General features: G+C 49.3%; 1 protein-coding gene across 2 annotated transcripts; it reads right to left on the reverse strand.

Annotated features, from left to right (window-relative positions):
* Positions 1 to 214: 214 nt before the first annotated feature.
* Positions 215 to 22827, reverse strand: postna (periostin, osteoblast specific factor a). Of its 2 annotated transcripts, XM_079737551.1 has the most exons (23): positions 22658 to 22827; positions 21127 to 21225; positions 16150 to 16214; positions 15583 to 15740; positions 14419 to 14583; positions 13699 to 13845; positions 12056 to 12197; positions 10428 to 10640; positions 10066 to 10200; positions 9438 to 9586; positions 8862 to 8998; positions 8294 to 8424; positions 7734 to 7864; positions 6572 to 6674; positions 6073 to 6140; positions 5942 to 5987; positions 5818 to 5859; positions 3900 to 4604; positions 3739 to 3792; positions 1336 to 1380; positions 1035 to 1121; positions 890 to 925; positions 215 to 776 (listed from the first exon to the last, which is right to left on the reverse strand). In XM_079737551.1, exons 1-23 carry the CDS (start codon positions 22774 to 22776, stop codon positions 721 to 723), a joined length of 3033 nt encoding a protein of 1010 aa, XP_079593677.1. In that variant the 5' UTR covers positions 22777 to 22827; the 3' UTR covers positions 215 to 720. The 2 variants fall into 2 exon arrangements, with proteins under 2 accessions (XP_079593677.1, XP_079593678.1); XM_079737552.1 differs by lacking the exons at positions 21127 to 21225; positions 22658 to 22827 and adding an exon at positions 17720 to 17818.
* Between the last annotated feature and the right edge of the window lie 365 nt (positions 22828 to 23192).

Consider the following 23192-nt stretch of genomic DNA (forward strand, 5'->3'; position numbering starts at 1 on the left):
TTTCCCGTCAAATCACCGCAGACAGGAGTGACATGGAGAAGTGAAGCTCCAGTGAAAAGTATGTACATCCGGTTGAAAAACAAGCAAAAGGAAAACCGTTTTCCAAAGTAAACACAATTTTTTTTTATTTTGGTCTCTCTTTGCCACTCAGAGCATACAGTAAAAAAATACTAGAGATTTGTATTGTATCACGTGGACAAACATAAAACCAAGCATACGTTCAAAACCATTAAACATTTGAGTCACCAAATCAACCAAACAAAATGAAAAAAAGAGTTAATGTGAATGTGACCATTTGTCATGCATCATCAGTTGTATAAAATGTCAGCACCAGTTTGAAAACAAAAACCTGCGTATGCCATTCATTAACAAAGAAACAAAACAAAAACTACAGTCAATCTTTCACAAAGTCCTCTCTCTCCACGGTCGACCCTATCTTACACTCTCCTCCCCCTACACACTGCAGTAAACATTTACCTTGCATACTTACATTAATTACACTTCTTATAGCATTGCAGTATAAAACATCGTCCATCGCGCTCTGAACCAATGTCGCATTCATCCGTTTTGTGGATGGAACAAGGAGCCCCTCCACTCCATCGCTTCTTGTCCACCCACGATTGTTTGGTCTTTCCGTACCGTTCTCGGACCCCCGGTGACTCTCTCCATATCTCTCCCCGGATCTTGAGGTTGTGGGCTTGGATCTTCTCTGCGCCAAGCTCACTGCCTTGGCCTGATGTGACGCCTGGCCTTCATCTTTCTTCTCCTCACGCCGACTGCGACAGAAACAAAAAAAACATTATATACAGTATATACAAATAAATATACATGGCTCCCGCAAGTACGTTTTGAATGTCGTCCAAAGGTGGCATGATTCTCTAATGCTCACCTGGTGGTCTCCTTGCAGAGGCTACTGGACCCCCGTCTGAGCACCGAACACAACACACAAACAGCGTTAGATCAATATATCTCGCACCCTGCCTGCCAGTGAGATGTACGCATGCGTTGAATTGTGAGTGAGCGTTAAGAGGGACCTCTAATCAGCTTGGAGATTCTCTCCGATTCGAGCTCGATCAGATTGGGGTCGCCGTGGATGGTGGTGATCTTAGAGAAGTCAGTACCTGGGAGGGGTACAAACAACACGATCACACACGAAGAATGGGACGGACGGAAGTTAAGCACAAATAAAAGAAAATGCTTTCGAAAAAAATTGCATTTCTGAATAATTGTCCTCCGTGCGTGAGGACGCTTAGAGTCTCGGTCCAGGCGAGGACTACTTGAAAAAGGTGGACAGAGGAAGACATGGAGGAGGTGAGATGCTCCAGAGGTCCCTACCCTTAAAGATCTGAGGCTGGATGATTCGCAGGGCGCCGGCTTCACCTTGACAGCGGCAGCGGAGAGGGGCGTTGATAGTCATTTAGCGACTTGGCAACACACTGACTGACAGACAGACTAACAGGTACATACACCTGAAGTAGCCACCGCCCTCCTCCGCCACCGCCACCACAGCTCAGACATCATGAGTGCATGCCAATGTGCACGCACACACGCACACGCACACACACGTGCACAAACACGTGCCCTCACACTCAGGCACACTCACACTCTGATTCAAGACTTCATGCCAATGTGCACACACACACACACACACACACACACACACACACACACACACACACACACACACACACACACACACACACACACACACACTCAGGCACACTCACACTCTGATTCAAGACTTCATGCCAATGTGCACACACACACACACACACACACACACAGAAACATGTACAAAGACGCATGCAAAAAGTCTGCCCCTCCCTCTCATACAAACACGTACACACTCTCTTCCTCACACAAACTGTTTCTCTCTCATACACACGCAGACAAGCACTGACTGTATCTCTCCCTCACACACACACTCTCTCTGCCTCACTCTCTCACACAAACACACAAACGCAAGGTCTCCCAAGCACAGAAGTGCTCCCATGATCCCGCACACAAGACATGCACAGACACACATGCATGAGACGATTGCATGCCGAAGGTACCCAAAAGGAAAATAAAAATAGCAAAAGATAGATCCAAAGTTCCCCAGGCTACCCTCGGTGACACTAGCAAAACAGTGGGCTTATGTTTATCTCAAGATCCCCCGTCCTCTCTCCATGAGATATGCGAACATGCTCTACTTCCTGCTTGGTCCTACGTGCTTGTGCTTGTGCACGTGAGCATCAGAGCGGCTGCAGGTGATTTGCACATAAGACTAATGCCCACATAAGCATAGAGTACAGTGACGAGCTTGAGCCTAATGTTAGTGTATTTCTAACACTGACACACACAGACAATCACAAAAACACAGACAGACACTTCTTTCCATGCCTCTGTTGTTTAGTGACAGGAGACAGACAGAACGATGGATGGTCAGACAGATCCCCATGGTGAGCCATTGAGGTCAGGCTTACAGCCTTCAATCGGAACCCGAGTGGCAACACTAACGCACTTTAAAGAAACAACAAGCCTCTTGCTCCTTCTCGCTGGGCCCAGGCTTATGTAAACACCATAAAGCTTGACGCAATGAGGTGTGGGGTTGCGTCGGTTGGAGGCGGGCCAAGATGTCCCCGACAGCGCGCATAGCTCCGCGGAACATAGTTCAGCGTGTAAAGCCGCCTCGCGCCCTCTGAGCGGTTGCAGCAGTCTGCTGCCGACGATTGGCGAACGCCCCTCTCCCACCACGCTATAACCGTGGAATCCCCATAAATTAACTTTACTGTGCAGCTCCAGAGCGATAAAACTACCCACTGGTCGAAGGCGATAGCTCTCTGTGGCTCCGCCGGTCTGTTAAACCACCATCTGGATGATGTGTAGCGAGCGCGGATGGACCTCTGGGGAACGCAGAGTCGGGTCGTTATACGAAGCACTGGCAGGGACACCAGTACTAGTACAAAGCTACATCGGCAGACACGGCTGTACTGCAACTTCGGATTGCAGTCATTTAATTCGCATCACGCCCTAATCAGAAGTGTACTTAGTTATACTGCGTTGCAAGTGTGTCCGCGTTTGACACCAAATTTGGAAACTGAAAGTGGGAGAAGGTGGGGAAACAAAAGCGACGAAGGTGTCGGAGGTTGGAAGATGAGGGCGATTAGGTGCTACGACGGCGTGCTCCTCAGGTCAACACAGGTCCAATGCACAGTCATGCCAGTCGGTCGCTGGGCCCAACTAACCTCCCTCTGCGATTTTCAGGAGCTGCTCTTCCTGGTGCTTCTGTATCTTGGCTACCTCTATGAGGAACCAGTTTTGTTGGGATCAAAAAAATACAATGTGTTGGGTTTCAGGACAGAAGGAAGTCAGAATGCGGGTAGGAGGTAGGAGTCATCATAATTGGAAGAACACTTGGTAACGGGATCAGTGTGGGTAAAGGAACGTTGCCTAGCTTAACAGTGACTGTAATGACTAAACCTCATGGGCGCACCTGTGTAAAGCACCCTTGCTACACCCACACCACAAGCATTACAATTAAAACGGTTCACACCATGCCACAGATTTGTCTGACGGTTCCATGATGATTAACCAACAAAGTTAGATGAAAGCATCTTGACATATAACAGTGAATGCTAAGGCATGAATGGTGACTTCTGACCATTCATGTGTCGCAGTTACGCGGAGACACTCGAGGGGTAGCCTGCTTGGGAACGCATGCTGTTTACGCCTCTCATCATGTCTAAACAAACTGACCTTCCTCCAGAACCTTCTTCATCTCTCCGTCCATGTCCAGGTCACCGCTATGTGCTATTGGGCAGAAAAAAAACCCCCACTCCTCAGACTCGTTTCCCGATTGGACTCCATAGCATGGTCCAGAACCATAGCAAACAAACGGTCAAATAAAGAGGACTCACTTTCAATGATTCTGGTGACCTTGGTGAGGCCGGGCTCGCCTTCGACGGTGACCTTGGTGACGGACGGCTCCCCCCCCTGGATCATGCGGGTTACCTGGTGGATGGAGGGCTCTCCCCCGACCACCACCCTGGTGATGGTGGGCTCCGACTCCACGGTCCGCGTGGTGATCTGGGGCTCCCCGCTGATGACCCTCGTCAACTTGGTGTAGGACGGGTCGCCCTCCACGACTCGCGTTACCTTTTTGACGGACCCTCCCCCCTGGACCACTCTCGTTACCTTGGTGACGGAACCCTCGCTGCCGCCGCCGCCGCCGCCGCCAACCACTCGGGTTACCTTGGTGACGGTGGGGTCCACCTCGAAGACGCCCGTCAGCGTGTTGACGGAGGATTCCCCGTCGATGACCCTCGTCACCGTGGTGAGCGTCGGCTCTTCCTCCACCACCCTCACCACCGTGGTGGTGATGGGTTCGGCGTTGATGACCCTGGTTACCTTGGTGACGGTAGGCGCCGCCTCGCCGTGCACGGTGAGCGTGTTGAGGGAGGCGTCGCCCCCCATCACCCTCGTCACCGTGGTGAGCGTCGGCTCTTCCTCCACCACCCTCACCACCGTGGTGGTGATGGGTTCGGCGTTGATGACCCTGGTTACCTTGGTGATCTTCGGCTCACCGCCACTGATGACCCGGGTCACTTTGGTCACTCCAGGCACTGTGCGGAGGTGTGGCGGTTATCAGGACATGGAATCCCTCCATGACGGAAATGTGTTTCGACATTTGTTTTTCATCACATTACACAAACGACAGCATGTAAACGACACGTGACAATCAAGTAAAAGCGGGCAATTTCAGCAGTTAGTTTGAGGGCAGAAATGGACCTCAATCACTAGGTGACCACTTAGTTCTCAGGGATTTCAATTCTTAAATCGTAGCTGGGTGGTGGTAATGAACACGGAATTCTGCGTTATTTGCTGTTTCATAAAAGCAGATGCATTTGTGTAAATCTAAGAAATTAAAAAAGTATATTGCTCAATTCTTTTTTGAATACCCTTTTTGTGTATTTGGGCCAGCGCATGTGTCTGGATGTCAACGGCACCAATTACCTCCGTCTACATAGCATCCGTTTCCGAGGAACAATTCCCTATGTGTTCGTATTTATAGGCAGGCTTTAAGGGGACGAGGGCCGACAGATGTGTTAGCATCAGAGAGCTTCCAATCTTTGGCCTCGGCCCCAAAAACAATTAATCCACACACACAAGTGATCCCGCTCTAGTAATCTCTCCCAGACACCTCCACCATCGCCTACATCCCGAGAGCTCCTCAAAATGCTTTTCCCCGGGTAACCCGGGCTTCGTAGATTTTTGGGCTCACTGCGCTCCATAAATCAAACTAGGTTCAAACTTTCCGTTTAACTATGCGAGTCTGCGAGCATTTATCTTCCAGCCCAAAACAAAAGGGACTTGCCCTTCCTGAGGACATCTAATCTATCAAGGCCTGCTCCCCACTGTCTGGAGGTGGGCCAGGTTTGGATGCCTTCCAAACAGAACAAACACCGTTGGGGAGCAGGCTTCGGCCGACGGCGATCCTCTGACAGGCTAATTACCTCACCCCCCAAGGACCTGACTGAAGCGACGGCCAAGACATCCTAGAAGACCGAGGGAGCGGGGAAGGTAGATCGTAAGGAGGAACAAGGAGCGACCCGAGCGAAGCCCTTGAAACGTTAGCATATTGCTTCATATAAGCTTTGACTACGCCATGCGTCTTACCTTATTACAAGGACATAAAGGAGGCTTTGTATGCATACAGAATTACATAGATTAGACTGCAAGGCAGTGATGTGAGTCAAACCATGGCCGCCAGCCATGAAATCAAGAGATATGCATTAAGGCAGGGCAATGGTATGTTCAATGGAATCAAGCTTTCACCTGTTTCCACATAGTGGGTAGTGGTAGTGGTGATGGTCCTTTCTGGAATAGAAAGGCATGTGTTTTGATGGTAGAGAGCCAAATGAAGTTAATGCTGAAGAAAGAAAAGTGAATGGAGACTTACTGATGAAAGTGAGTGGGATCTCGGCGTAAGAATATCCAGACACAAACTAGGGAACGAATGACAAGAAGGAACACTGAGAATGGCCAATAGCATGACATTGAGATACAAAAGTACATTGAATGACGTGTCACCTTGATTTGGATGTACTTGATAATCTTCTTGAGGAGAATGAGGAGGTCTTCGCGGCCCACGGGAATGTCTGGAGCACAAAAAGATGACCCACTTATATGAGTAAGATGTGAGTACAACAACACTTGGCCATAGCAGTGTATGTTGTACGTCCTGGCACTTAATGCTCACACTTATTGTCCGCACTTAATGTACGTTGTACTTATTCATAGTACTTAATTGTGTAGCATCTGCAGTAGCTAGCTATCACTGCTGTATACGGGGAATGGGTTTGCCTAGCGATTGCTAGTACTTGCACTTGGTACTATGAACATCTTTACTGTACCGACAGTGATATATTGTTTGACTTCTTATAACAAATGTACTTATTGTAAGTCGCTTTGGATAAAAGCGTCCGCTAAATGCCCTAAATGATTAAAAAAAGAAAAGGTTAGAGTCCAGTCCAGAAAACTCTGACAGTCAACTTTACGACGTTCACGTGGTCAGTGTGACGGAGCTTACTGGCGGGATAAAGGATGTTCTTCACCACGTGCACCACGCCGTTGGTGGCCATCAGGTCGTTGTCTGGCACATCCACCGAGTTGACATGGATGGAGTTGTTCACCTGGGGACGACACCACGGGCATTCCATCGTTCACAAATCCATCCAAATCCGGAAAAAAAGGATGGGATTTGGCGCCTGAGAAAATCTGTTAACAATTGCCTCGGCTTACTTCACGCCAACGTTAACAGTACTTGGTAGGGCCCGGGAGGGAGGGGGGCGTGGACGTTTGTATTCCATGGCAGTGATCCTAATCATTACAACGGCTCTTAGACAGCAACCTGGGCGTCACGCCTCTAAGTGCTTGAACATGGTTCCAGAGACAGTGAGGGGCCCTTGAAATGAAACACCCAGGGCATTTAATTTCCTGTGTTTAAAACATCTAATCACGTCACTGATGATCCTGGTGGTCACAGGGTGAGGAACCAGCCCCCCCCTCCCTTTCTCCTCGCCTCCCCCAAATCCGTTTCACCGACTCTTCCACCCACTAATTTGAAATACGCCACGCTCCTCCTACGTCCTGCTTTTAACAAGTTCAGCCGGATGCATGATATCCCCATCACCCCCCACCCACATACACCTTAATGACCCGTTTCCTGTTCCTATCCTGGTGCAGAATCTGCCCTCAGTCTTCCTGTCTCTACAAAGTAAGTAGTGAGTTCCTGAAAAGAGAGACATTGTCTGATAATCTGATTACAGGCCAGAGAGAGAGAGAGAGAGAGAGAGAGAGAGAGAGAGAGAGAGAGAGAGAGAGAGAGAGAGAGAGAGAGAGAGAGAGAGAGAGAGAGAGAGAGAGAGAGAGAGAAAAAAAAAGGGGGTGGGATAGAGAGTGATACTGAGAGGTAGAGAGATCATTTAGCAGTAAGGTAATATATAAAAGGATGTAATGATAAACTCATTTGACTGAAATCATGGATGACTGGTTGGGTTGATTTGGCTGTACTCCATAATATATAGCCTGGGAAGTAGAAGATTTACAGATTCTGTAAACTTGGTTTGATTTTAATATAGAGCTGGGACTAGTGAAAACTACAGTTTCAAAGGCGCTTGCGGCTGCCACTCAAGGTGAACACATTAAACTCCTTTTGGTCCCCTCAGACCGGATTCTCCTCACGTACGCACCGACAACACCTGGAGGTTTTGTCCCTGGAGGGTTTTCAGCAGATTGGTGACCCCGCCCTCCAGTCCGCCGTTGATGAACACCCCGTTGCTGAAGTGGTAGAGCAGGATGGTCCTCAGAGCGTTCACGTCACCTGCCGGGGACCACACGCGTCATCATGGCAAATGGTAAACGGGTTGCATTTATATAGCATGGTTGACTCAGCCGTCGCTCTGTGAATGTGTGCATGAAGGGGTGAATGTTAGGCAATATTGTAAAGCGCTTTTTTATAAAAGCTAACCCTAACATTCAACCATTCATGCACCAATTCCCACACCGACGGCGGAGTCGACAAGGCAAGGCGACAGCCAGCTCGTCAGGAGCAGTCAGGGTGAGGCGTCTCGGTCAGGGACACCTCGAACCTCAGCTAGGAGGACCCGGGGATTGAACTAGCATCCTTGCGGTTACCAGCCAACCCGCTCTGCCTCCTGAGCTACTGCCGAATCACCATCGTCATTCATCCACCCTTCAGTGATGGATTCGGTGGAACAGAGTAACAGCCGGTTCCGACGGTTCAACCGACCGGTGAGAAGGGTGAGGTCCTCCTTGGAGAGGCCATTGAAGGCGTCGTCGGTGGGGGCGAAGACGGTGTAGGAGCCTTCCTGCTCCAGCATCTGGGTGAGCCCGGCGCTCTCCATCAGGGACAGGAAGATCCTGTCACAAAACACAGGGAGCTACAACGTCAGCACAGGGTGACGCACTTAATGTCACACCACAGAAAACAACACACGATGATGGAGGGAAACAAGATATGAAATCAATACAATTATCATCATTTTATAAATATCTACACCAAAGTAAATCCATATATAAAGCCTATGGGCCTATATATATATATATATATATATATATATATATATATATATATATATATATATATATATATATATATATATATATATATATATATATATATATATATATATATATATATATATATATATATATATATATATAATAAAAAAATATATATAGATAAATAAAATCAAAGAATAAAAAAAAGCTGAATCGACCAGAAAACGTTGAATGAACAGGGAAGAAATGGAGAACAAACAATTTGGTGTTGAGACCAAACGTCCGTCTGCGGTCACCTGAAGCGTCCGTCGGCGACCAGGATCTCGTACATGCTGCGGCGGGCCGGTTTGATCAGGGAGCGCATCAGGTGCAGTGCTCCGTTGCTGCCCTCCTTGCCGCCGCGCAGCATGCAGGAGTTCTCGATGCACACCGCCTGACCGGGAGACAACAGACACGGCGCCCCGGGCGTTATTATTCCTCCAGGGGTAACAGGCCCGCCGCGCGTCTCGCATCACTGACGTCATGAAGGGTGCGAAAGAGATTGATCGCCGGCAGATTACACTTGGCTGAAGCACCCAGACTGGGGCAGCTCTTACCTGGGTCTGGGGGTCAGATCCAGGTCAGTTAGTCATTAGCCGGGTGTTTATAGTGTTTTTTTTCCACTTGAAGCTTCACTGGAGATGACCGTTCCAGCTGATTACGAGCCGAGTAATGACGGTCAGCTCCGAGATGTGGAAACACACTCGTTCTTTCCGTTGTCTCTCGATTCTTGTTTAATTCTCATTGGCAGTCGGACTGGCGAAAGAGCAGCCGTGTGCAGACGCGTCCACACGCTTGCGAAAACATGCACACACACACTCCGGATGACTTACCGTGCGGTAGATGAAGACGCGCAGAAGGTTTCCGAACAGGGTCTCCAGCTGCTGTCCGTTGTAGAGCTCGCTCAGGGTGACCTTCAGCTTGAGGATGTGGTTTTCCAGCGTCTCCTTCAGAAGGGTCTGGTCCGTCCTCATTACCTCATCTATCACACACACACACGCACGCACACACAGTAAGACAAGCTAAACAAGTCGTAACGATTCGTAGAGGGAGAAAATTGTACTTGTGTGAATGTAACAACAGCTGTAATCGCAGACTGGGCCAACATATTGAAAGGAAATTAGTCTTTTGTTATGTCCTTGGATAGCTGTATATTTCTATTATCCCTCTTTGATCTAGCTATATAAACGGAATGACAGAGAGACATACCGACATATAAACAGACAGGGCAGACATTTAGACTGACATGCAAACAGACTGACATGCAGCCAGACAGGCAGCCAGACATAAAGACAGGCACACAGAAAGACAGACAGGCAGACATTTAGACTGACATATAAGCAGACGGACAGACAGAGGGACGGACGGACAGTAAGACGGACGGACAGACGGACGGACAGTAAGACAGACAGACAGACAGACAGACAGTAAGACGGAAAGACGGGCGGGCGGCCCACCCACCGGTGAAGACGGTGTTGACGGGGGCCAGTAGGGTGTACTCGGTCTCGGGGCCCAGGGCGGCAGACAGGCCCAGCTCAGCCACCATGTCGCTGAAGGTGCTCTGGTTCTCCCCCACCAGCTCCATCACCTCCTTGGCTGTCCAGACGAGAGCGAGGATACATAACACCATCTGTCCCCCAGACTGTCCATACATTATCTAATTCTTTACATATCGTTTAAAGTATACACTTGTAATATCCATGGGAACGATGATTTGTGTGTGTGTGTGTGTTTTTGTGTGTGTGTGCTTGTGTGTGTGCACATGTGTGAATGTGTATGCATATGTATACGCATGTGCATGTATGTGCGTGTGCGTGCCGTACCCGAGTCCGGTACGAGCACCTGGTCGATGAGGTGGATGACGCCGTTGGTGGTGACGATGTCCTTCTTCAGCACCATGGTGACGCCGTTGACCGTGAGGCGGTCGCCGTCACAGCCGATCTGCAGCGAGCTGCCCTCCGCCGTCTCGTACACCGTGCCCATCATGATGGCCTCCCCGCACTGCACGCTGTTCAGGAGGTGGTAGTTCACCAGGGCTGGGAGGGGGGGGCACATCGTTAGACGTCAGGGCAGTGTTTTTGAAAGGAACAGATCCCATGGATTACTGCCCCACTGTCAAGGTCGTTAATCACGGGAGCCAGACCTGGCCTGGCGCGCACCGCTCAAACAAAGCTCTTCTCCTGTTTCCCTCTGTCTGTCTCTCGTTCTCTGGTTCTCTCTCCCCCTCTCTCACTCTCTCTCTCTCTCTCTCTCCCCCCTTCTCTCTCGTGTCTTTCATCGCTCTCTTTTATCTCTGTCATCTCTCTTCTCTCGTCACTCTATCCCCCGTTCATTCTCTCTCTCTATCCCCCGTTCCTTCTCTCTCTCTATCCCCCGTTCCTTCTCTCTCTCTATCCCCCGTTCCTTCTCTCTCTCTCTCTATCTCTCTCTCATGTTCCGTCTGTCAGCGTCTAGATATGGGATTACCCCCCTCCGCTGGAGTCCAGCTGTCAAACTGAGCCTGAGGTCCTGGCTGACAGCAGCGAGACGTTCTCTGATGGAACCGCTCAAACCCATTTCCAAACCCGCAGGTTTTCTGGAGGCGGTCGGATCCCAGACATGGTGTGTGAGTTACGACGACCTTAAAACCACCGCGACTGAACGGTTATTAGGCCGCGGGCTCCGGAACATCTTTACTTTGGACGTGGTTCTAACGCCCGCGCTGCGAGTGGGCCCGCCGGACGTCTGGGAATCTAGGTGAGGTGAAACCTCCAAGACAAACCACGCAACGTAACACGTTTAATGACCCGCGCTAAACACTGCTAAACCACAGCTGCTTTCTTTGCTGAAAGCTGATGCGTGTCCCTATAGGGATGTGCTTATGAGTGTGTGAGCGTGTGTGTGTGTGAGTGAGTCAGAGGGGGAGAGAGAGAGAGGAGAGAGAGAGAGAGAGAGAGAGAGAGAGAGAGAGAGAGAGAGAGAGAGAGAGAGAGAGAGAGAGAGAGAGAGAGAGAGAGAGAGAGAGAGAGAGTTACTGTGTTTTTTCATGCTTTTGTCAGAGAGTCAGAGAAAGGGAGAGTTACTGTGGTTTGAGGTCTGTTTGACTTGATACCACATTAGACAAATTGTTCCAGCGGTCTTAAAAGAACGAGGGAATGAGGTGGATTGGGAAATGGGCTGTGGAGTTTTGTTGTAGAATTTTGCATTGAAACTCTGCTGTAAGTTTTAATAGCTGTCTCTCCCTCTCTCTCTCTAACTCTTAATCTTACCAACAGCAGCTTTAATGAGTTACTGAGCTTACTCCTAATGCCCTCAGGAATTCCATGCAGTGGTTTTGTTTTTTATAGCTGTAATATTATCTAATAATGCAGTTTTATAGTTTTAATAGCGCACAACAATATAAGACCCAAAAGATGACTCATCGGTCCAAAGTTGAGAGCATTATGAAGGAATCTTCTCTATTAGACGCTACCTGACATGATCTTCTGGTCTCCCATGATTCTCTCCAGGTAGCCAGAGCCCAGCTTCTCGAAGGCCCGGTTGGTCGGGGCGAACAGGGTGTAGTGGCCAGGGTCGCCCAGCTTCTCCATCACCCCGGACGCAAGCGCTAAGGTCTGGGGGGGGGGGGGGGGGGGGGGGGGGGGGAGACAATGCGGATAACTACCACAGAGGAGGAAACAGATAACTACCACAGAGGAAGAAACAGATAACTACCACAGAGGAAGACAGATAACTGCAACAGAGTAAGAAACAGCTAACTACCACAGAGGAAGACACAGATAACTACCACAGAGGAAGAAACAGCTAACTAGCACAGAGGAAGACATAGATAACTACCACAGAGGAAGACATAGATAACTACCACAGAGGAAGACACAGATAACTACCACAGAGGAAGACATAGATAACTACCACAGAGGAAGACACAGATAACTACCACAGAGGAAGACACAGATAACTACCACAGAGTAAGAAACAGCTAACTAAAGCAGAGGAAACCAAGGAAGACACAGCTAACTACCCCAGAGGAAGACATAGCTAACTACCCCAGAGGAAGACATAGCTAACTACCCCAGAGGAAGACACAGATAACTACCACAGAGGAAGACACAGATAACTACCCCAGAGGAAGACATAGATAACTACCACAGAGGAAGACATAGCTAACTACCACAGAGGAAGACACAGATAACTACCACAGAGGAAGACACAGCTAACTACCCCAGAGGAAGACACAGATAACTACCACAGAGGAAGACACAGATAACTACCACAGAGGAAGACACAGATAACTACCACAGAGGAAGACACAGATAACTACCACAGAGGAAGACACAGATAACTACCACAGAGGAAGACACAGATAACTACCCCAGAGGAAGACATAGATAACTACCACAGAGGAAGACACAGATAACTACCACAGAGGAAGACACAGATAACTACCACAGAGGAAGACACAGATAACTACCACAGAGGAAGACAAAGATAACTACCCCAGAGGAAGACATAGATAACTACCACAGAGGAAGACATAGATAACTACCACAGAGGAAGACATAGATAACTACCACAGAGGAAGACACAGATAACTACCACAGAGGAAACATGACACAGCTAACTACCACAGAGGAAATCAAGCAAATAAGATACAGCTTACTACCACAGAGGAAACAAGGCACAGCTTACTCCCACAGAGGAAGTCAAACTTGTTATTAAGGATTACATAATAAAAGTAGCTCTAGCAACAATAATTTGTCCTATACCTATACTTATACTTATATGTCCTGTAGAGCTAACGTATGTTTACTGGTATACAGCAATGGAAGTGCAGCATTGAAATACTAAATGCCTTTCCCACACGTTTTCCAGGTGATACTATTTGCACATATCTATGAGCGGATGAAACCTGAAACCACTTCTTCTTTATGTTATCCTGTCGAGCTGTTTATCAACTAGTCCCGCCACCCTAATTAACCCTAATAAGCCACCTACAACTTTTCCTCATCCAATTAGTTGAGAAGTGCAGCATAGCCACTAGCCAGGTGTAGCAGCACATAGCAACGAGCATCCGCAGTGGGCAGTACGATGTGCAGCCTGATGTGCAGTACGTACGCTGAAGGAGGTGAGGTCGTCGTCCACCTCCAGGGTGTCCTTGATGCTGCTGCTGACGGTGTTGACCACGCGGTCCACCACGTGCACCACCCCGTTGGTGGACACCTGGTTGCCGTGGATGATCCGGGCGCAGTTCACCGTCACGATCTGAGCGGCAGGAGAACCGGAGAGACGAAGAGGGTGAAAGAGGGCGCGAGGTTCGAGGTCCTACGAAGGGATGACGTTCCGTGCGTCTGTCTGTTCTTCCAGCCGTCCATCCACTCTTTCGTCCCTCCATCCATAATTGTTCTTACTTTATCTACTAACTCCGTTGTAGTGTCTAAGGAAGGCCTTGCCCCGTTTATAAATATCCATAGTCACACTGAAGTCAGTCTTTTAAGAAATGCACAAACAACTGATTATAGAACGGCTTTAGTCTTTAGTAGTTTGTGGTGGTTCCTGGAATAACTGAAGATCCCTCAGAAATGTATAAAACATATTGCATCCGATCCATGCAAAGAGACACACACACACACACACACACACACACACACACACACAATCAATCACACACACACAACCCCACACACCCACCATCAATCACACACACTCACACACCCACAAACAGACAGACAGACAGACAGACGCAAACACACCGACACACACTACCACCCACCCACACACCCTTACACACTCAGTATGTGCATGACCCCTACGGCAGACATGAGGCACCCGACTGACCCCGTTGGAGTAGTGGTTGATGAAGAGGCCCAGCTCGTTGTACATGGAGGTGAGCGTCATGCCGTTCTTCAGGTCCTTAGTGAGCAGGCGGGAGTTCACCATGTGGTAGTGAAGGGCGTTGAACAGCTCCACGTTCACATTGCTCACCAGCGCAGCTTTCACCAGCTGGGGAAGACCAAACATCCAGTCGCTTCAAAGAAAGGGACGGCTGCTGGGTGTTGTGCTAATTCTATGGCAACTATAGGCTAACATAAACGTTCCTGGGGATTTCGTTTCCCCAAGGAACATTAATGAAGGGGACCACATAGTTGCCGGTTTTCAAAAGGGCTTGTAAGGGCTAATCACACTCACACCCGGTGGTATGATATGTCACCTTAAAACTAAATGGTCGCGGGTATCTTCATTCTGGGGCTGCAGGACTGGGAATGCTGTTTTTGATTGAATGAGTCGGGCACAGGTGTGTCGCATCAACGCCTAATCAGTGGGCGACCTCTATGGCAACCACATAGTTGCCATAGAATTACTGATGATGACAATTCAGCGGCTGACAGCTGTTACTGTCAACATCAGTAATTCAATGGCAACTATGTGGTCTCGTAAACTCTCCTAGTAATTTAATTTCCCTCAAGGCTAACCAAGCCCAAACACAACTCGATTAGTTCGCCTCAAACGGCTCCCTCTTTAGGTTAAACCCATGCTAATGGGTGACATCCTATTGGCTGACACAGCGGCCCGGTCACCTGCTGATCAAGCGTTGATGAGACACACCTGTGCTCAACTTATTCAATTAAAAACAGCATTCCCAGTCTTGCAGCCCCAGAATAAATATACCAATAACATTTAGTTTAAAGGTGACATATTACACCACCAGTTGTGAGTGTGATTGGCCGTTCCAAGTCGTTTTGAAAATCTGCCTCTTCTGACATCACAAGTGGGCGTGTCCACCTAGATGCATGAGGGATAGATGAGCAACGTTTGCTACAGTCCGCTGGGTAGGCTGGTGGACTGATCTATCCAGCACACATCTAGGGCGACACGCCCACTTGTGATGTCAGAAGAGGCCCCATTTTCAAAATGGCTCGCAACAGCTAATCCCACTCACCCCTGGTGGTGCAATATGTCACCTTCAACAGAACCATCCACCCCCCCCCCTGAGGGACTTACAGGGTCAAGCTCCTCCCAGGCGTCGTTGCTGGGGGCGAACATGGTGAAGGAGCCCTTGCCACTGAGCTCCTTGGCGATGCTGGAGGCCTCTGCGTACTGCTGGGTCTGGGTGGCCTTCAGCAGGCCCAGGGTGCCGTACATGTTGTCGATGGGGGCCACTGAGGGACGCACACATTACGGACACACAAGACTCACAGGGAGGCGCCGCGGAGCTCGTCGGGCGATGGCCAGGGCGCTTGTGTTTCGCCGCCGGTTACGTAAAAGCGCTAATGAATAGCTACGGCTTAATGATCCCTGACTGGCCGCCACTTGAGTGTTCCTATTGTTTTGCTACTCGCACTTTATGGATGAAATCCAGAGAGGTCTACGACGAATGGAGTATAAGGATACTGGCAGGATGTATGAACGCGGCTTGTGAAACCTTGGAAATGGGATTGATGGCTGGGAAGCCGGCCAGCAGGGGAAAGACTAATTAAGTGCGCTTCAATGGGAGGGCTGTCTAGCGTGGGTTTTTGCAGCGTGTCAGCACAAAGGGGCAGTGTGGCGGTGCAATCCGGGGCCACTGACCTGCGGGACATCCCCTCATGCCCTCCAGCTTCATGTAACCGGGGCAACACTCGTAGAGGACGATCCTGCAAAGGAAGGAGCACACGCGTTAAACCCCCAGGAAGTGGCGGCACAGTGCACCTAAACATGGAAGGGGAACTTCCCTTTATCTGTTCGTAGTAACGTAAGAATGTCTCACATTGGAAGTGGTTGTAGGCATGAACCCTCTCTCTCCCTCTCTCTATATATATATTTTCTATAGTTCACTGCTTGCTCTCAACTTCTCTCTTAATGCACGCTTTCTTTCTGTTCTCTCCCTCTCTCTCTCTCCTTATGTTTCTCTCTCCCTTTCCATCTCTCTCCCCCCCCTCTCTTCCCCCCTCTCTCTCTCTCTCTCTCTCTTCCCCCCCCCCCCCCCCCCCTCTTAGAGTCCACTGGGTGTTGGCATCCCTACCCTCCAGCGGTTCACTGTGTGGCGTCCACACATGGCTTCACACCTGTGTGTTGTTTGCTAATTGACCTTTTGTGTGTTTAAGTCCCGTGTGTTTTCGCACCGGGCTGTGCTAACACAGTCCATCCGGCTCTGACTGGTCCCGTGTGAGGCACTTTCCGGGGGGGGGGGGGGGGTTTGTTCCAGAGTTGTTTTATAGATTAAAGCAGTCTCCTCCCTGAGTGATGGCTGCTCCTTGCATGGCCTTTCTTCACAGAATGAATCACCAAGTTACAAAAAGAGAAAACTCACTGGAAGATTTAGGCTTTTAGGAAATACGCTCAACTGGCGAGCTACGGCTTTTGGAACGCAAACATACGGCAAAACGGATCATCATCTCCGCACAGGCTGGATGATGAAGCTTGCCAGTAGACAGCCACTGTCCAAATTTGTGACAAATTAGGAAAAGCCCATGATTGCTGTTAAGAGCAGCCGAGAAATGATGGGTGGTGGAAGCTCCAACAATATTAAACACTCACATAAGGCCCATATTAGTGGCATGTCCAACTTTGTAGCTGTAGCAAGTGTATCCTGTTCGGAAAGGTACGGTGAAATCCAGGAGAAAGTGACTCAATTCGGGAATTTTGCAAATTAACATGCCCTCAGAGTGCAGATCGCCTGAGGGCAATGTCACGTTGTAAACTCTGCACTGATTCACATAGCAGCACAGCAAGGGGTTACCACACAAGCAATCAAAACAGGCCTGTCAAGTAAACAGCTCCCATGGCTCATTTTCATTAAGTCGGCAGGCTGCTTGGGTTGGAAGAAGGCCTTTCTAGCGAGCTTCATGTTTAAGAGGTTGTAACTCATTTGTGGACGGTTTGCCATCATTCTGCGATTGAGATTTATATATCTAAACTCCAGCTTTACAATCCAAAATGAGTAACAGGGGAAAAGTTGACGTCAGCCTAATATAAACACATCCATCACGACATCAGACTGGGGGCGAATTAATCCTCCGATCTCAAATACAAACACATTCCCGAGGATACAACAATATCTCAGCGCCGTTTAAGAAACCCCGTAATGTTATCCTATTAAACGAACACGTGCAGAGAAATGCCACACGCGGTGCTGTTTGTTGTTGCTAACGCTACTTACTGTCATCCTAATGTTTTGACGTCCGCGCGCTTGGTGTGCCGCGCACGTGCATAAATATCCGCGCTCCACCATCGCGCCCCGGGTCCCAGCCAGCGCGGCTCTCTGACAGCCGTGATGAACGGCTTATAGACCCGAGGTGGAGCGGAGCGCAGCGGCCAACGCTCTGCCCTGCGTCCCCGTAATGATTCAGCCCAATGTGCAGTCCAGATGCACGCACGCACGCACGCACGCATACACACACTAAAATACATCTATACACATGCATGCACACACACTCATACACAATTTTTCAAAAACACACGGCACGCGCACACACACACACACACACACCGGTGAACATGACCACACACACACACACACTTACGTGGGGGGCACACCCCATACATCCTTAAATGTTCCACTCTTATGTAAACAATCCACCGTTCCCGTGTGTATGTCTGAGGTCTCCAGGCGGTGTATTGCTATTGTCAGAATGTCCTACTCCTCCCTGTACCCCCGGTCTCATGGCTGATGCTGAGCAGCATTCCTCCGGCTCTCTCTCTCTCTCTCTCTCTCTCTCTCTCTCTCTCTCTCTCTCTCTCTCTCTCTCTCTCTCTCTCTCTCTCTCTCTCTCTCTCTCTCAGCCTTTCCACTATGCAGTCGGGGCTTGGCGGTGTGTCACGCTGTGACTGGTTTCTACTTGTGTGTGTTCCTCAGTGCTGTGCTGATGAAGGCCACCTGATCTCCGGCGGGGACCGTGTGGTAGGGCCACTTAGTCTGAATGAAAGCGTTCGTGGTCGCAGTTCGATTTCAACCGCAGTAAACATCCTCTTTTTTTTTCAGGCCACCTGTGACACACACCGTATCAGATTAATTAAACCTGCATTCACAAAACGGGACGGCTGCGTGTAATACAAATCAGGTTTCCCATGAAAGCACAAAGCGTTTGGAGCGCAAATTCAGCGCCCAAAGTTCTTTTTGGACACGGACATTCGGGAGACATTATTCCGTGGCGGGTCCCGTGCTGCTGCTGTGGCTGCAGACATTATTTTCGGAAACAGACACACACGAACAACGAAAAAAACAATCTTGTTCTTGTTCATTCTGCATTGATGTGCCTTTCGCCCAGTAGCTGAAGAACTATTGATCAAACCCAGGTTTAACCTCACATGGCCCTGATCTATCACCGACCTCAGCCAGACCCCGGCTCATCACAGCTGTCCTGACCAGCTTCACTGCTGCCAGACAATGGCCTCACTGTCAGGGGACACACCAACGAGAGAGAGAGAGAGAGAGAGAGAGAGAGAGAGAGAGAGAGAGAGAGAGAGAGAGAGAGAGAGAGAGAGAGAGAGAGAGAGAGAGAGAGAGAGAGAGAGAGAGAGACATAGGGAGAGACAGGAATGGGTAACACCCGTTATGATGGAAGAAGAAAAATGTGTTGACAGCAACCCCAAAGCAAATGTGACACTTAAAACTTCCTTTACAAGGTTCTTCCATCAGTCGTCCCCCAGGTCCTCTCTATCTTGCCCAAAACCTCTCTTGCTCGCGCTCTCTCACCGTCTCTCTCTTTCTCCCTCTCCCGCTCTCTGTATCTCGCTTCCCTTCATCTAATTATCTGTCTCTTCCTGTCTCTCCCATCCTCCCTCCTTCTGTTACTTTCCTAGATTGAAACCAGGCATATCCTGACACAGGACTGCACCACTCTGATAGCTAAACCATGACTAACCTGTGCGTGGGTGTGTACATGTGTGTCTGTGCACATGTGTGTCTGTGCACATGTGTGTGTGCGTGGTTGTGTACATGTGTGTGTGTGAAAATGTGTGTGAAAATGTGTGATAGTGCACCCATGTGCACTAACACACTTGGGCGTGTGTTCAAGTGTGTGCGGGCATGCGTGCATGTGTGTGTGTGTGTACGTGTTCTGCACCATGCTGATGCATATCACGGTGCTGGTTTTCATCAGCCGTTCTGAGTCACCCAGCAAAGCAAGTGATTAGTGAATACTACAAATAAAAACAAACATGAATTTAATATGTTTTCGCTGTTACCCCAACAACTGGCGAACATGAATTCAAAATCCATTCTTCGGCATCTACAGTAAAAAAAAAAAAGGTTGCAGGGTGAAGACTTGTTCACTTAGTGCGCACAACAGGATTCGAGGCGCGGTCCCGAAACACAGCGTGTTACCCAATCGCAATCTAGACCAGCGCAGCTTTCAGTGTGTGTGAGCATCTCCAGTCGAACCCTACACTCCACAGTCCACAGAAGGCCCCTAACAAGCACCTCTCCACCTGGACGGCATCACGTCATCCCGGGTCCACCACGAGAACGGCTGTTGGAAGCCTCTGACCCTACAGCCTGTCCCAACCTGCAAAACGCTTTGACCAACTCCCTCTCCCCAGCCCACTGCCAGCGGCCCGCGAGCCCAGCCAAGAACGATCCGCTTACACATGCACACACGCAAACACAGACACACGCAGACACGCACACACCCAACCACATATATGCACAAACACACACACACACACACACACACACACACACACACACACACACACAAAAACACACAGGGAATGATTTGAATTTCCTTAAGCTAATCCACACATCTCCGTCAAAGCTAAATCAGCAGCCCCACAAATGCCTGGGTCAGGGTGTGTGTGTGTGCTTATGTGTGTGTGTGTGTGTGTGTGTGCGCGTGCGTGCGTGCGTGCGACCATCCTGCCATGAATGAACCAAGGAGGGAAGCAAGGAATGAGGGAAGGGAAGATGGACTGACAAACGACGTTGAGCTAATCACCATGCAAGGATGAGATCTCGTGGGAAATGATGAGGTCACCGCTGCATGCGAAACAACAAATGCCCTGCTTGGGAAGACTCTGCAGAAACATCTTTCTCTGGTTTACTGGTGGGAGAAAGTTTCCCAGTCGCCTCATGTTAGCGCGGTCGCCCAAAGGCCCGTTCGGTGAACAACTGTTGATAAATTAAGAACTCAGATGACCCCTGTTCTCTGCATCCGTTAGGTGTCAGGGAGGGGATTCTTTCAAACGTTGGCCTGAGGGTGCAACAGTTTATCAGGGCAATCTCTTGCATCCATTTCTTGGGAAGACTCAAAGGCCAGAAGGTATTGTGTGTCTTTTGACTGGGAATATTCAAAGGTTTCTCATAAACTGAAGTTCATGTAGTTCGAGTCATTTCCGCATTTCAGGATGCCTTCGGGGTCTTTAAGAACCTTACTTGTTGTCTTTTTAGGTTACATAAGTTTACGATGATAATCATAATGGGGTGGATTTCATGGAAAAATACCATATGATTGACGGATGAAAGGGAGTTGAGTATGTTTTAATAAAAAAGTAATTATCTGGTTGGTTTTATGCCAAGCATCATCATCATCGTCATCATCATCAGATCGTTTGAGTTCAGTGACTTACGCTTTCTTTCCACAAATAGAGCCTTTGTACCAGTTCCTGCACGTGCTGAAATACTTCTTCTTTGTCCCCATGACCTGCTGAAGTGCACACACGTTGGGCCTGCCGCAGGGAGAGAGAGAGACGGAGGGAGAGAGGGGAGAGGGAGAGAGAGAGGGAGGTAGAGAGAGGGGAGGGAGAGAGAGAGAGGGGGGAGGGAGAGAGAGGGGAGAGGGAGAGAGGGAGGGAGAGAGAGAGAAACAGAGGGGAGGGAGAGAGGGAGGGAGGGAGAGAGAGAGGGAGGGAGAGAGGGAGAGAGGGAGGGAGAGAGTGGAAGAGAGAGCGGGAGGAAGAGAGAGAGGGCGAGGGAGGGAGAGAGGGGAGAGGGAGAGAGAGAGGGAGGAAGAGAGAGAGGGAGAGGGAGGGAGAAAGGGAGGAGGGAGAGAGAGAGAGAGGGAGAGAGAGAGGGGAGGGAGAGAGAGAGGGAGAGGGAGGGAGAGTAGGGGGATCGAGAGAGAGAGGAAGAGAGGGGGGAGGGAGAGAGGGAGGGAGAGAGGGAAGGAGAGAGGGGGGAGGGAGAGAGAGAGATGAGGGAGAGAGGGGGGAGGGACAGAGAGAGGGAGGGAGAGAGGGGGAGGGAGAGAGCGAGGGAGAGGGAGGGAGAGAGAGAAGGAAAGGTGGGGAGGGAGCGGAAGAGAAAGCGGGAGGAAGAGAGAGAGGGAGGAGGGAGAGAGAGAGAGGGAGGGAGAGAGGGGGGAGGGAGAGAGAGAGAGAGGGAGGGAGAGAGGGGAGGGAGAGAGAGGGGAGAGAGAGAAGGAGGAGGGAGGGGGATATAGTGGGGGAGAGGGGAGAGAGAAAAAGAGAAAGAGCGACAGGGAGGGAGAGAGGAAGGGAGGGGTTGGGGAAACATCAGTGATTGAGAAAACAAAAATAATGTTTTCATTGGGACAAGAGTTTGAATACAAATCATGTTTTAGGGTTGTTTTTAACCATGACATTTAGCTTCATATTGGTTCACATAAAACAGGCATAAATTACTTATTTGCTTACTGTTTTGGATATTTTGGATCAAGAACATGTTTTGCTGGGTTTTCCAAAATTAATGCTGCAAAAAACTCAAAAGGTTCTGAAGCTGTGTCTGATTACTTGTCTTTTTATGAGCATGTTAGAGTGACATAAAGTACTTGATTCATTGCAAATGGGATCATTAAGACTTGGGATGCTATATCAAATTCAATGGTCTAAAATCAACTCAAACTCAAATTATACCCCCGATGAGACCATGAGTAAATCAACCTGAGGAGAGATATTTCATTTTCCATGATGGATGAGCTAATTCTTTCTTCAATGTGTCTTGTCTGGCATGAATTTCAAAAGGAACATGGACAAAATGAACCAGCAATAAATCTCTCTTGAAAACTGCAAACTCCTCACCATCAATTCTCCCATTTTCAGTTGAATAATCATTTTCTTTCTGTTCTTTTTTTCTATTCAAAATCTTTTTGCCAGTGACACTGCCCCCCACGATTATTCTCTCTCTCTCTCTCATCCTTACCCCTCTTTCCTGGCGCGGATCCGGCTGTGGCTGACGATGGTGTCGTAGGCCGAGGCGTCGGCACGGTCCAGCGACCAGGCGGTCAGGACCACCAGGGTGACCACGGACACCAGCTTCATCTCGCCGAACGTAGAGGTTCCTCTGGAGGTTCAACACACACACACACACACTAACTCACTAACACACACACACACACACACAAAGATGCCTCGCTCCCTTGGTGTTTCACTGTGTTGGACACAGGTGTGCAAAACACAGCCGGCACCTGCAAAAAAAAAATGTACACAGCAGAAGTGGGAGTGTATGTGAGAAAGGGTTCTTATATAGTTTCTCTCTCTGTCACTCTCTCTTTCTCTAGTTCTCTCTCTCTCCCCCTCTGTCTCTCGCTCTCCCTCACACACCCACTCCCTCCCGCCCCAGAGTCCTGCCCCTCACTCTCTCTCTCTCTCTCTCTGTCTCCCTATGTGTCTCGCCCCCACCCTTCCTCCCCCCCGCAGCCTGTCGTTCACCTGGGAAGGTGCCAACAGCCCCCACC

Source organism: Pollachius pollachius, assembly GCF_949987615.1.
Source record: "Pollachius pollachius genome assembly, chromosome: 6".
NCBI classification, from domain to species: Eukaryota; Metazoa; Chordata; class Actinopteri; order Gadiformes; family Gadidae; genus Pollachius; species Pollachius pollachius.

Excerpts from the sequence above, each read along its gene's own strand:
- postna (XM_079737551.1), bottom strand. The coding sequence starts at position 22,776 with ATGAAGCTGGTGTCCGTGGTCACCCTGGTGGTCCTGACCGCCTGGTCG. Across the intron at positions 10,641-12,055 it reads AGACCAGAAGATCATGTCAG|CCCTGGTGAACTACCACCTC; the intron begins GTAGCGTCTAAT and ends CCCCCCTCCCAG. Across the intron at positions 8,999-9,437 it reads GCGTCTTCATCTACCGCACG|GCGGTGTGCATCGAGAACTC; the intron begins GTAAGTCATCCG and ends TCTCCCGGTCAG.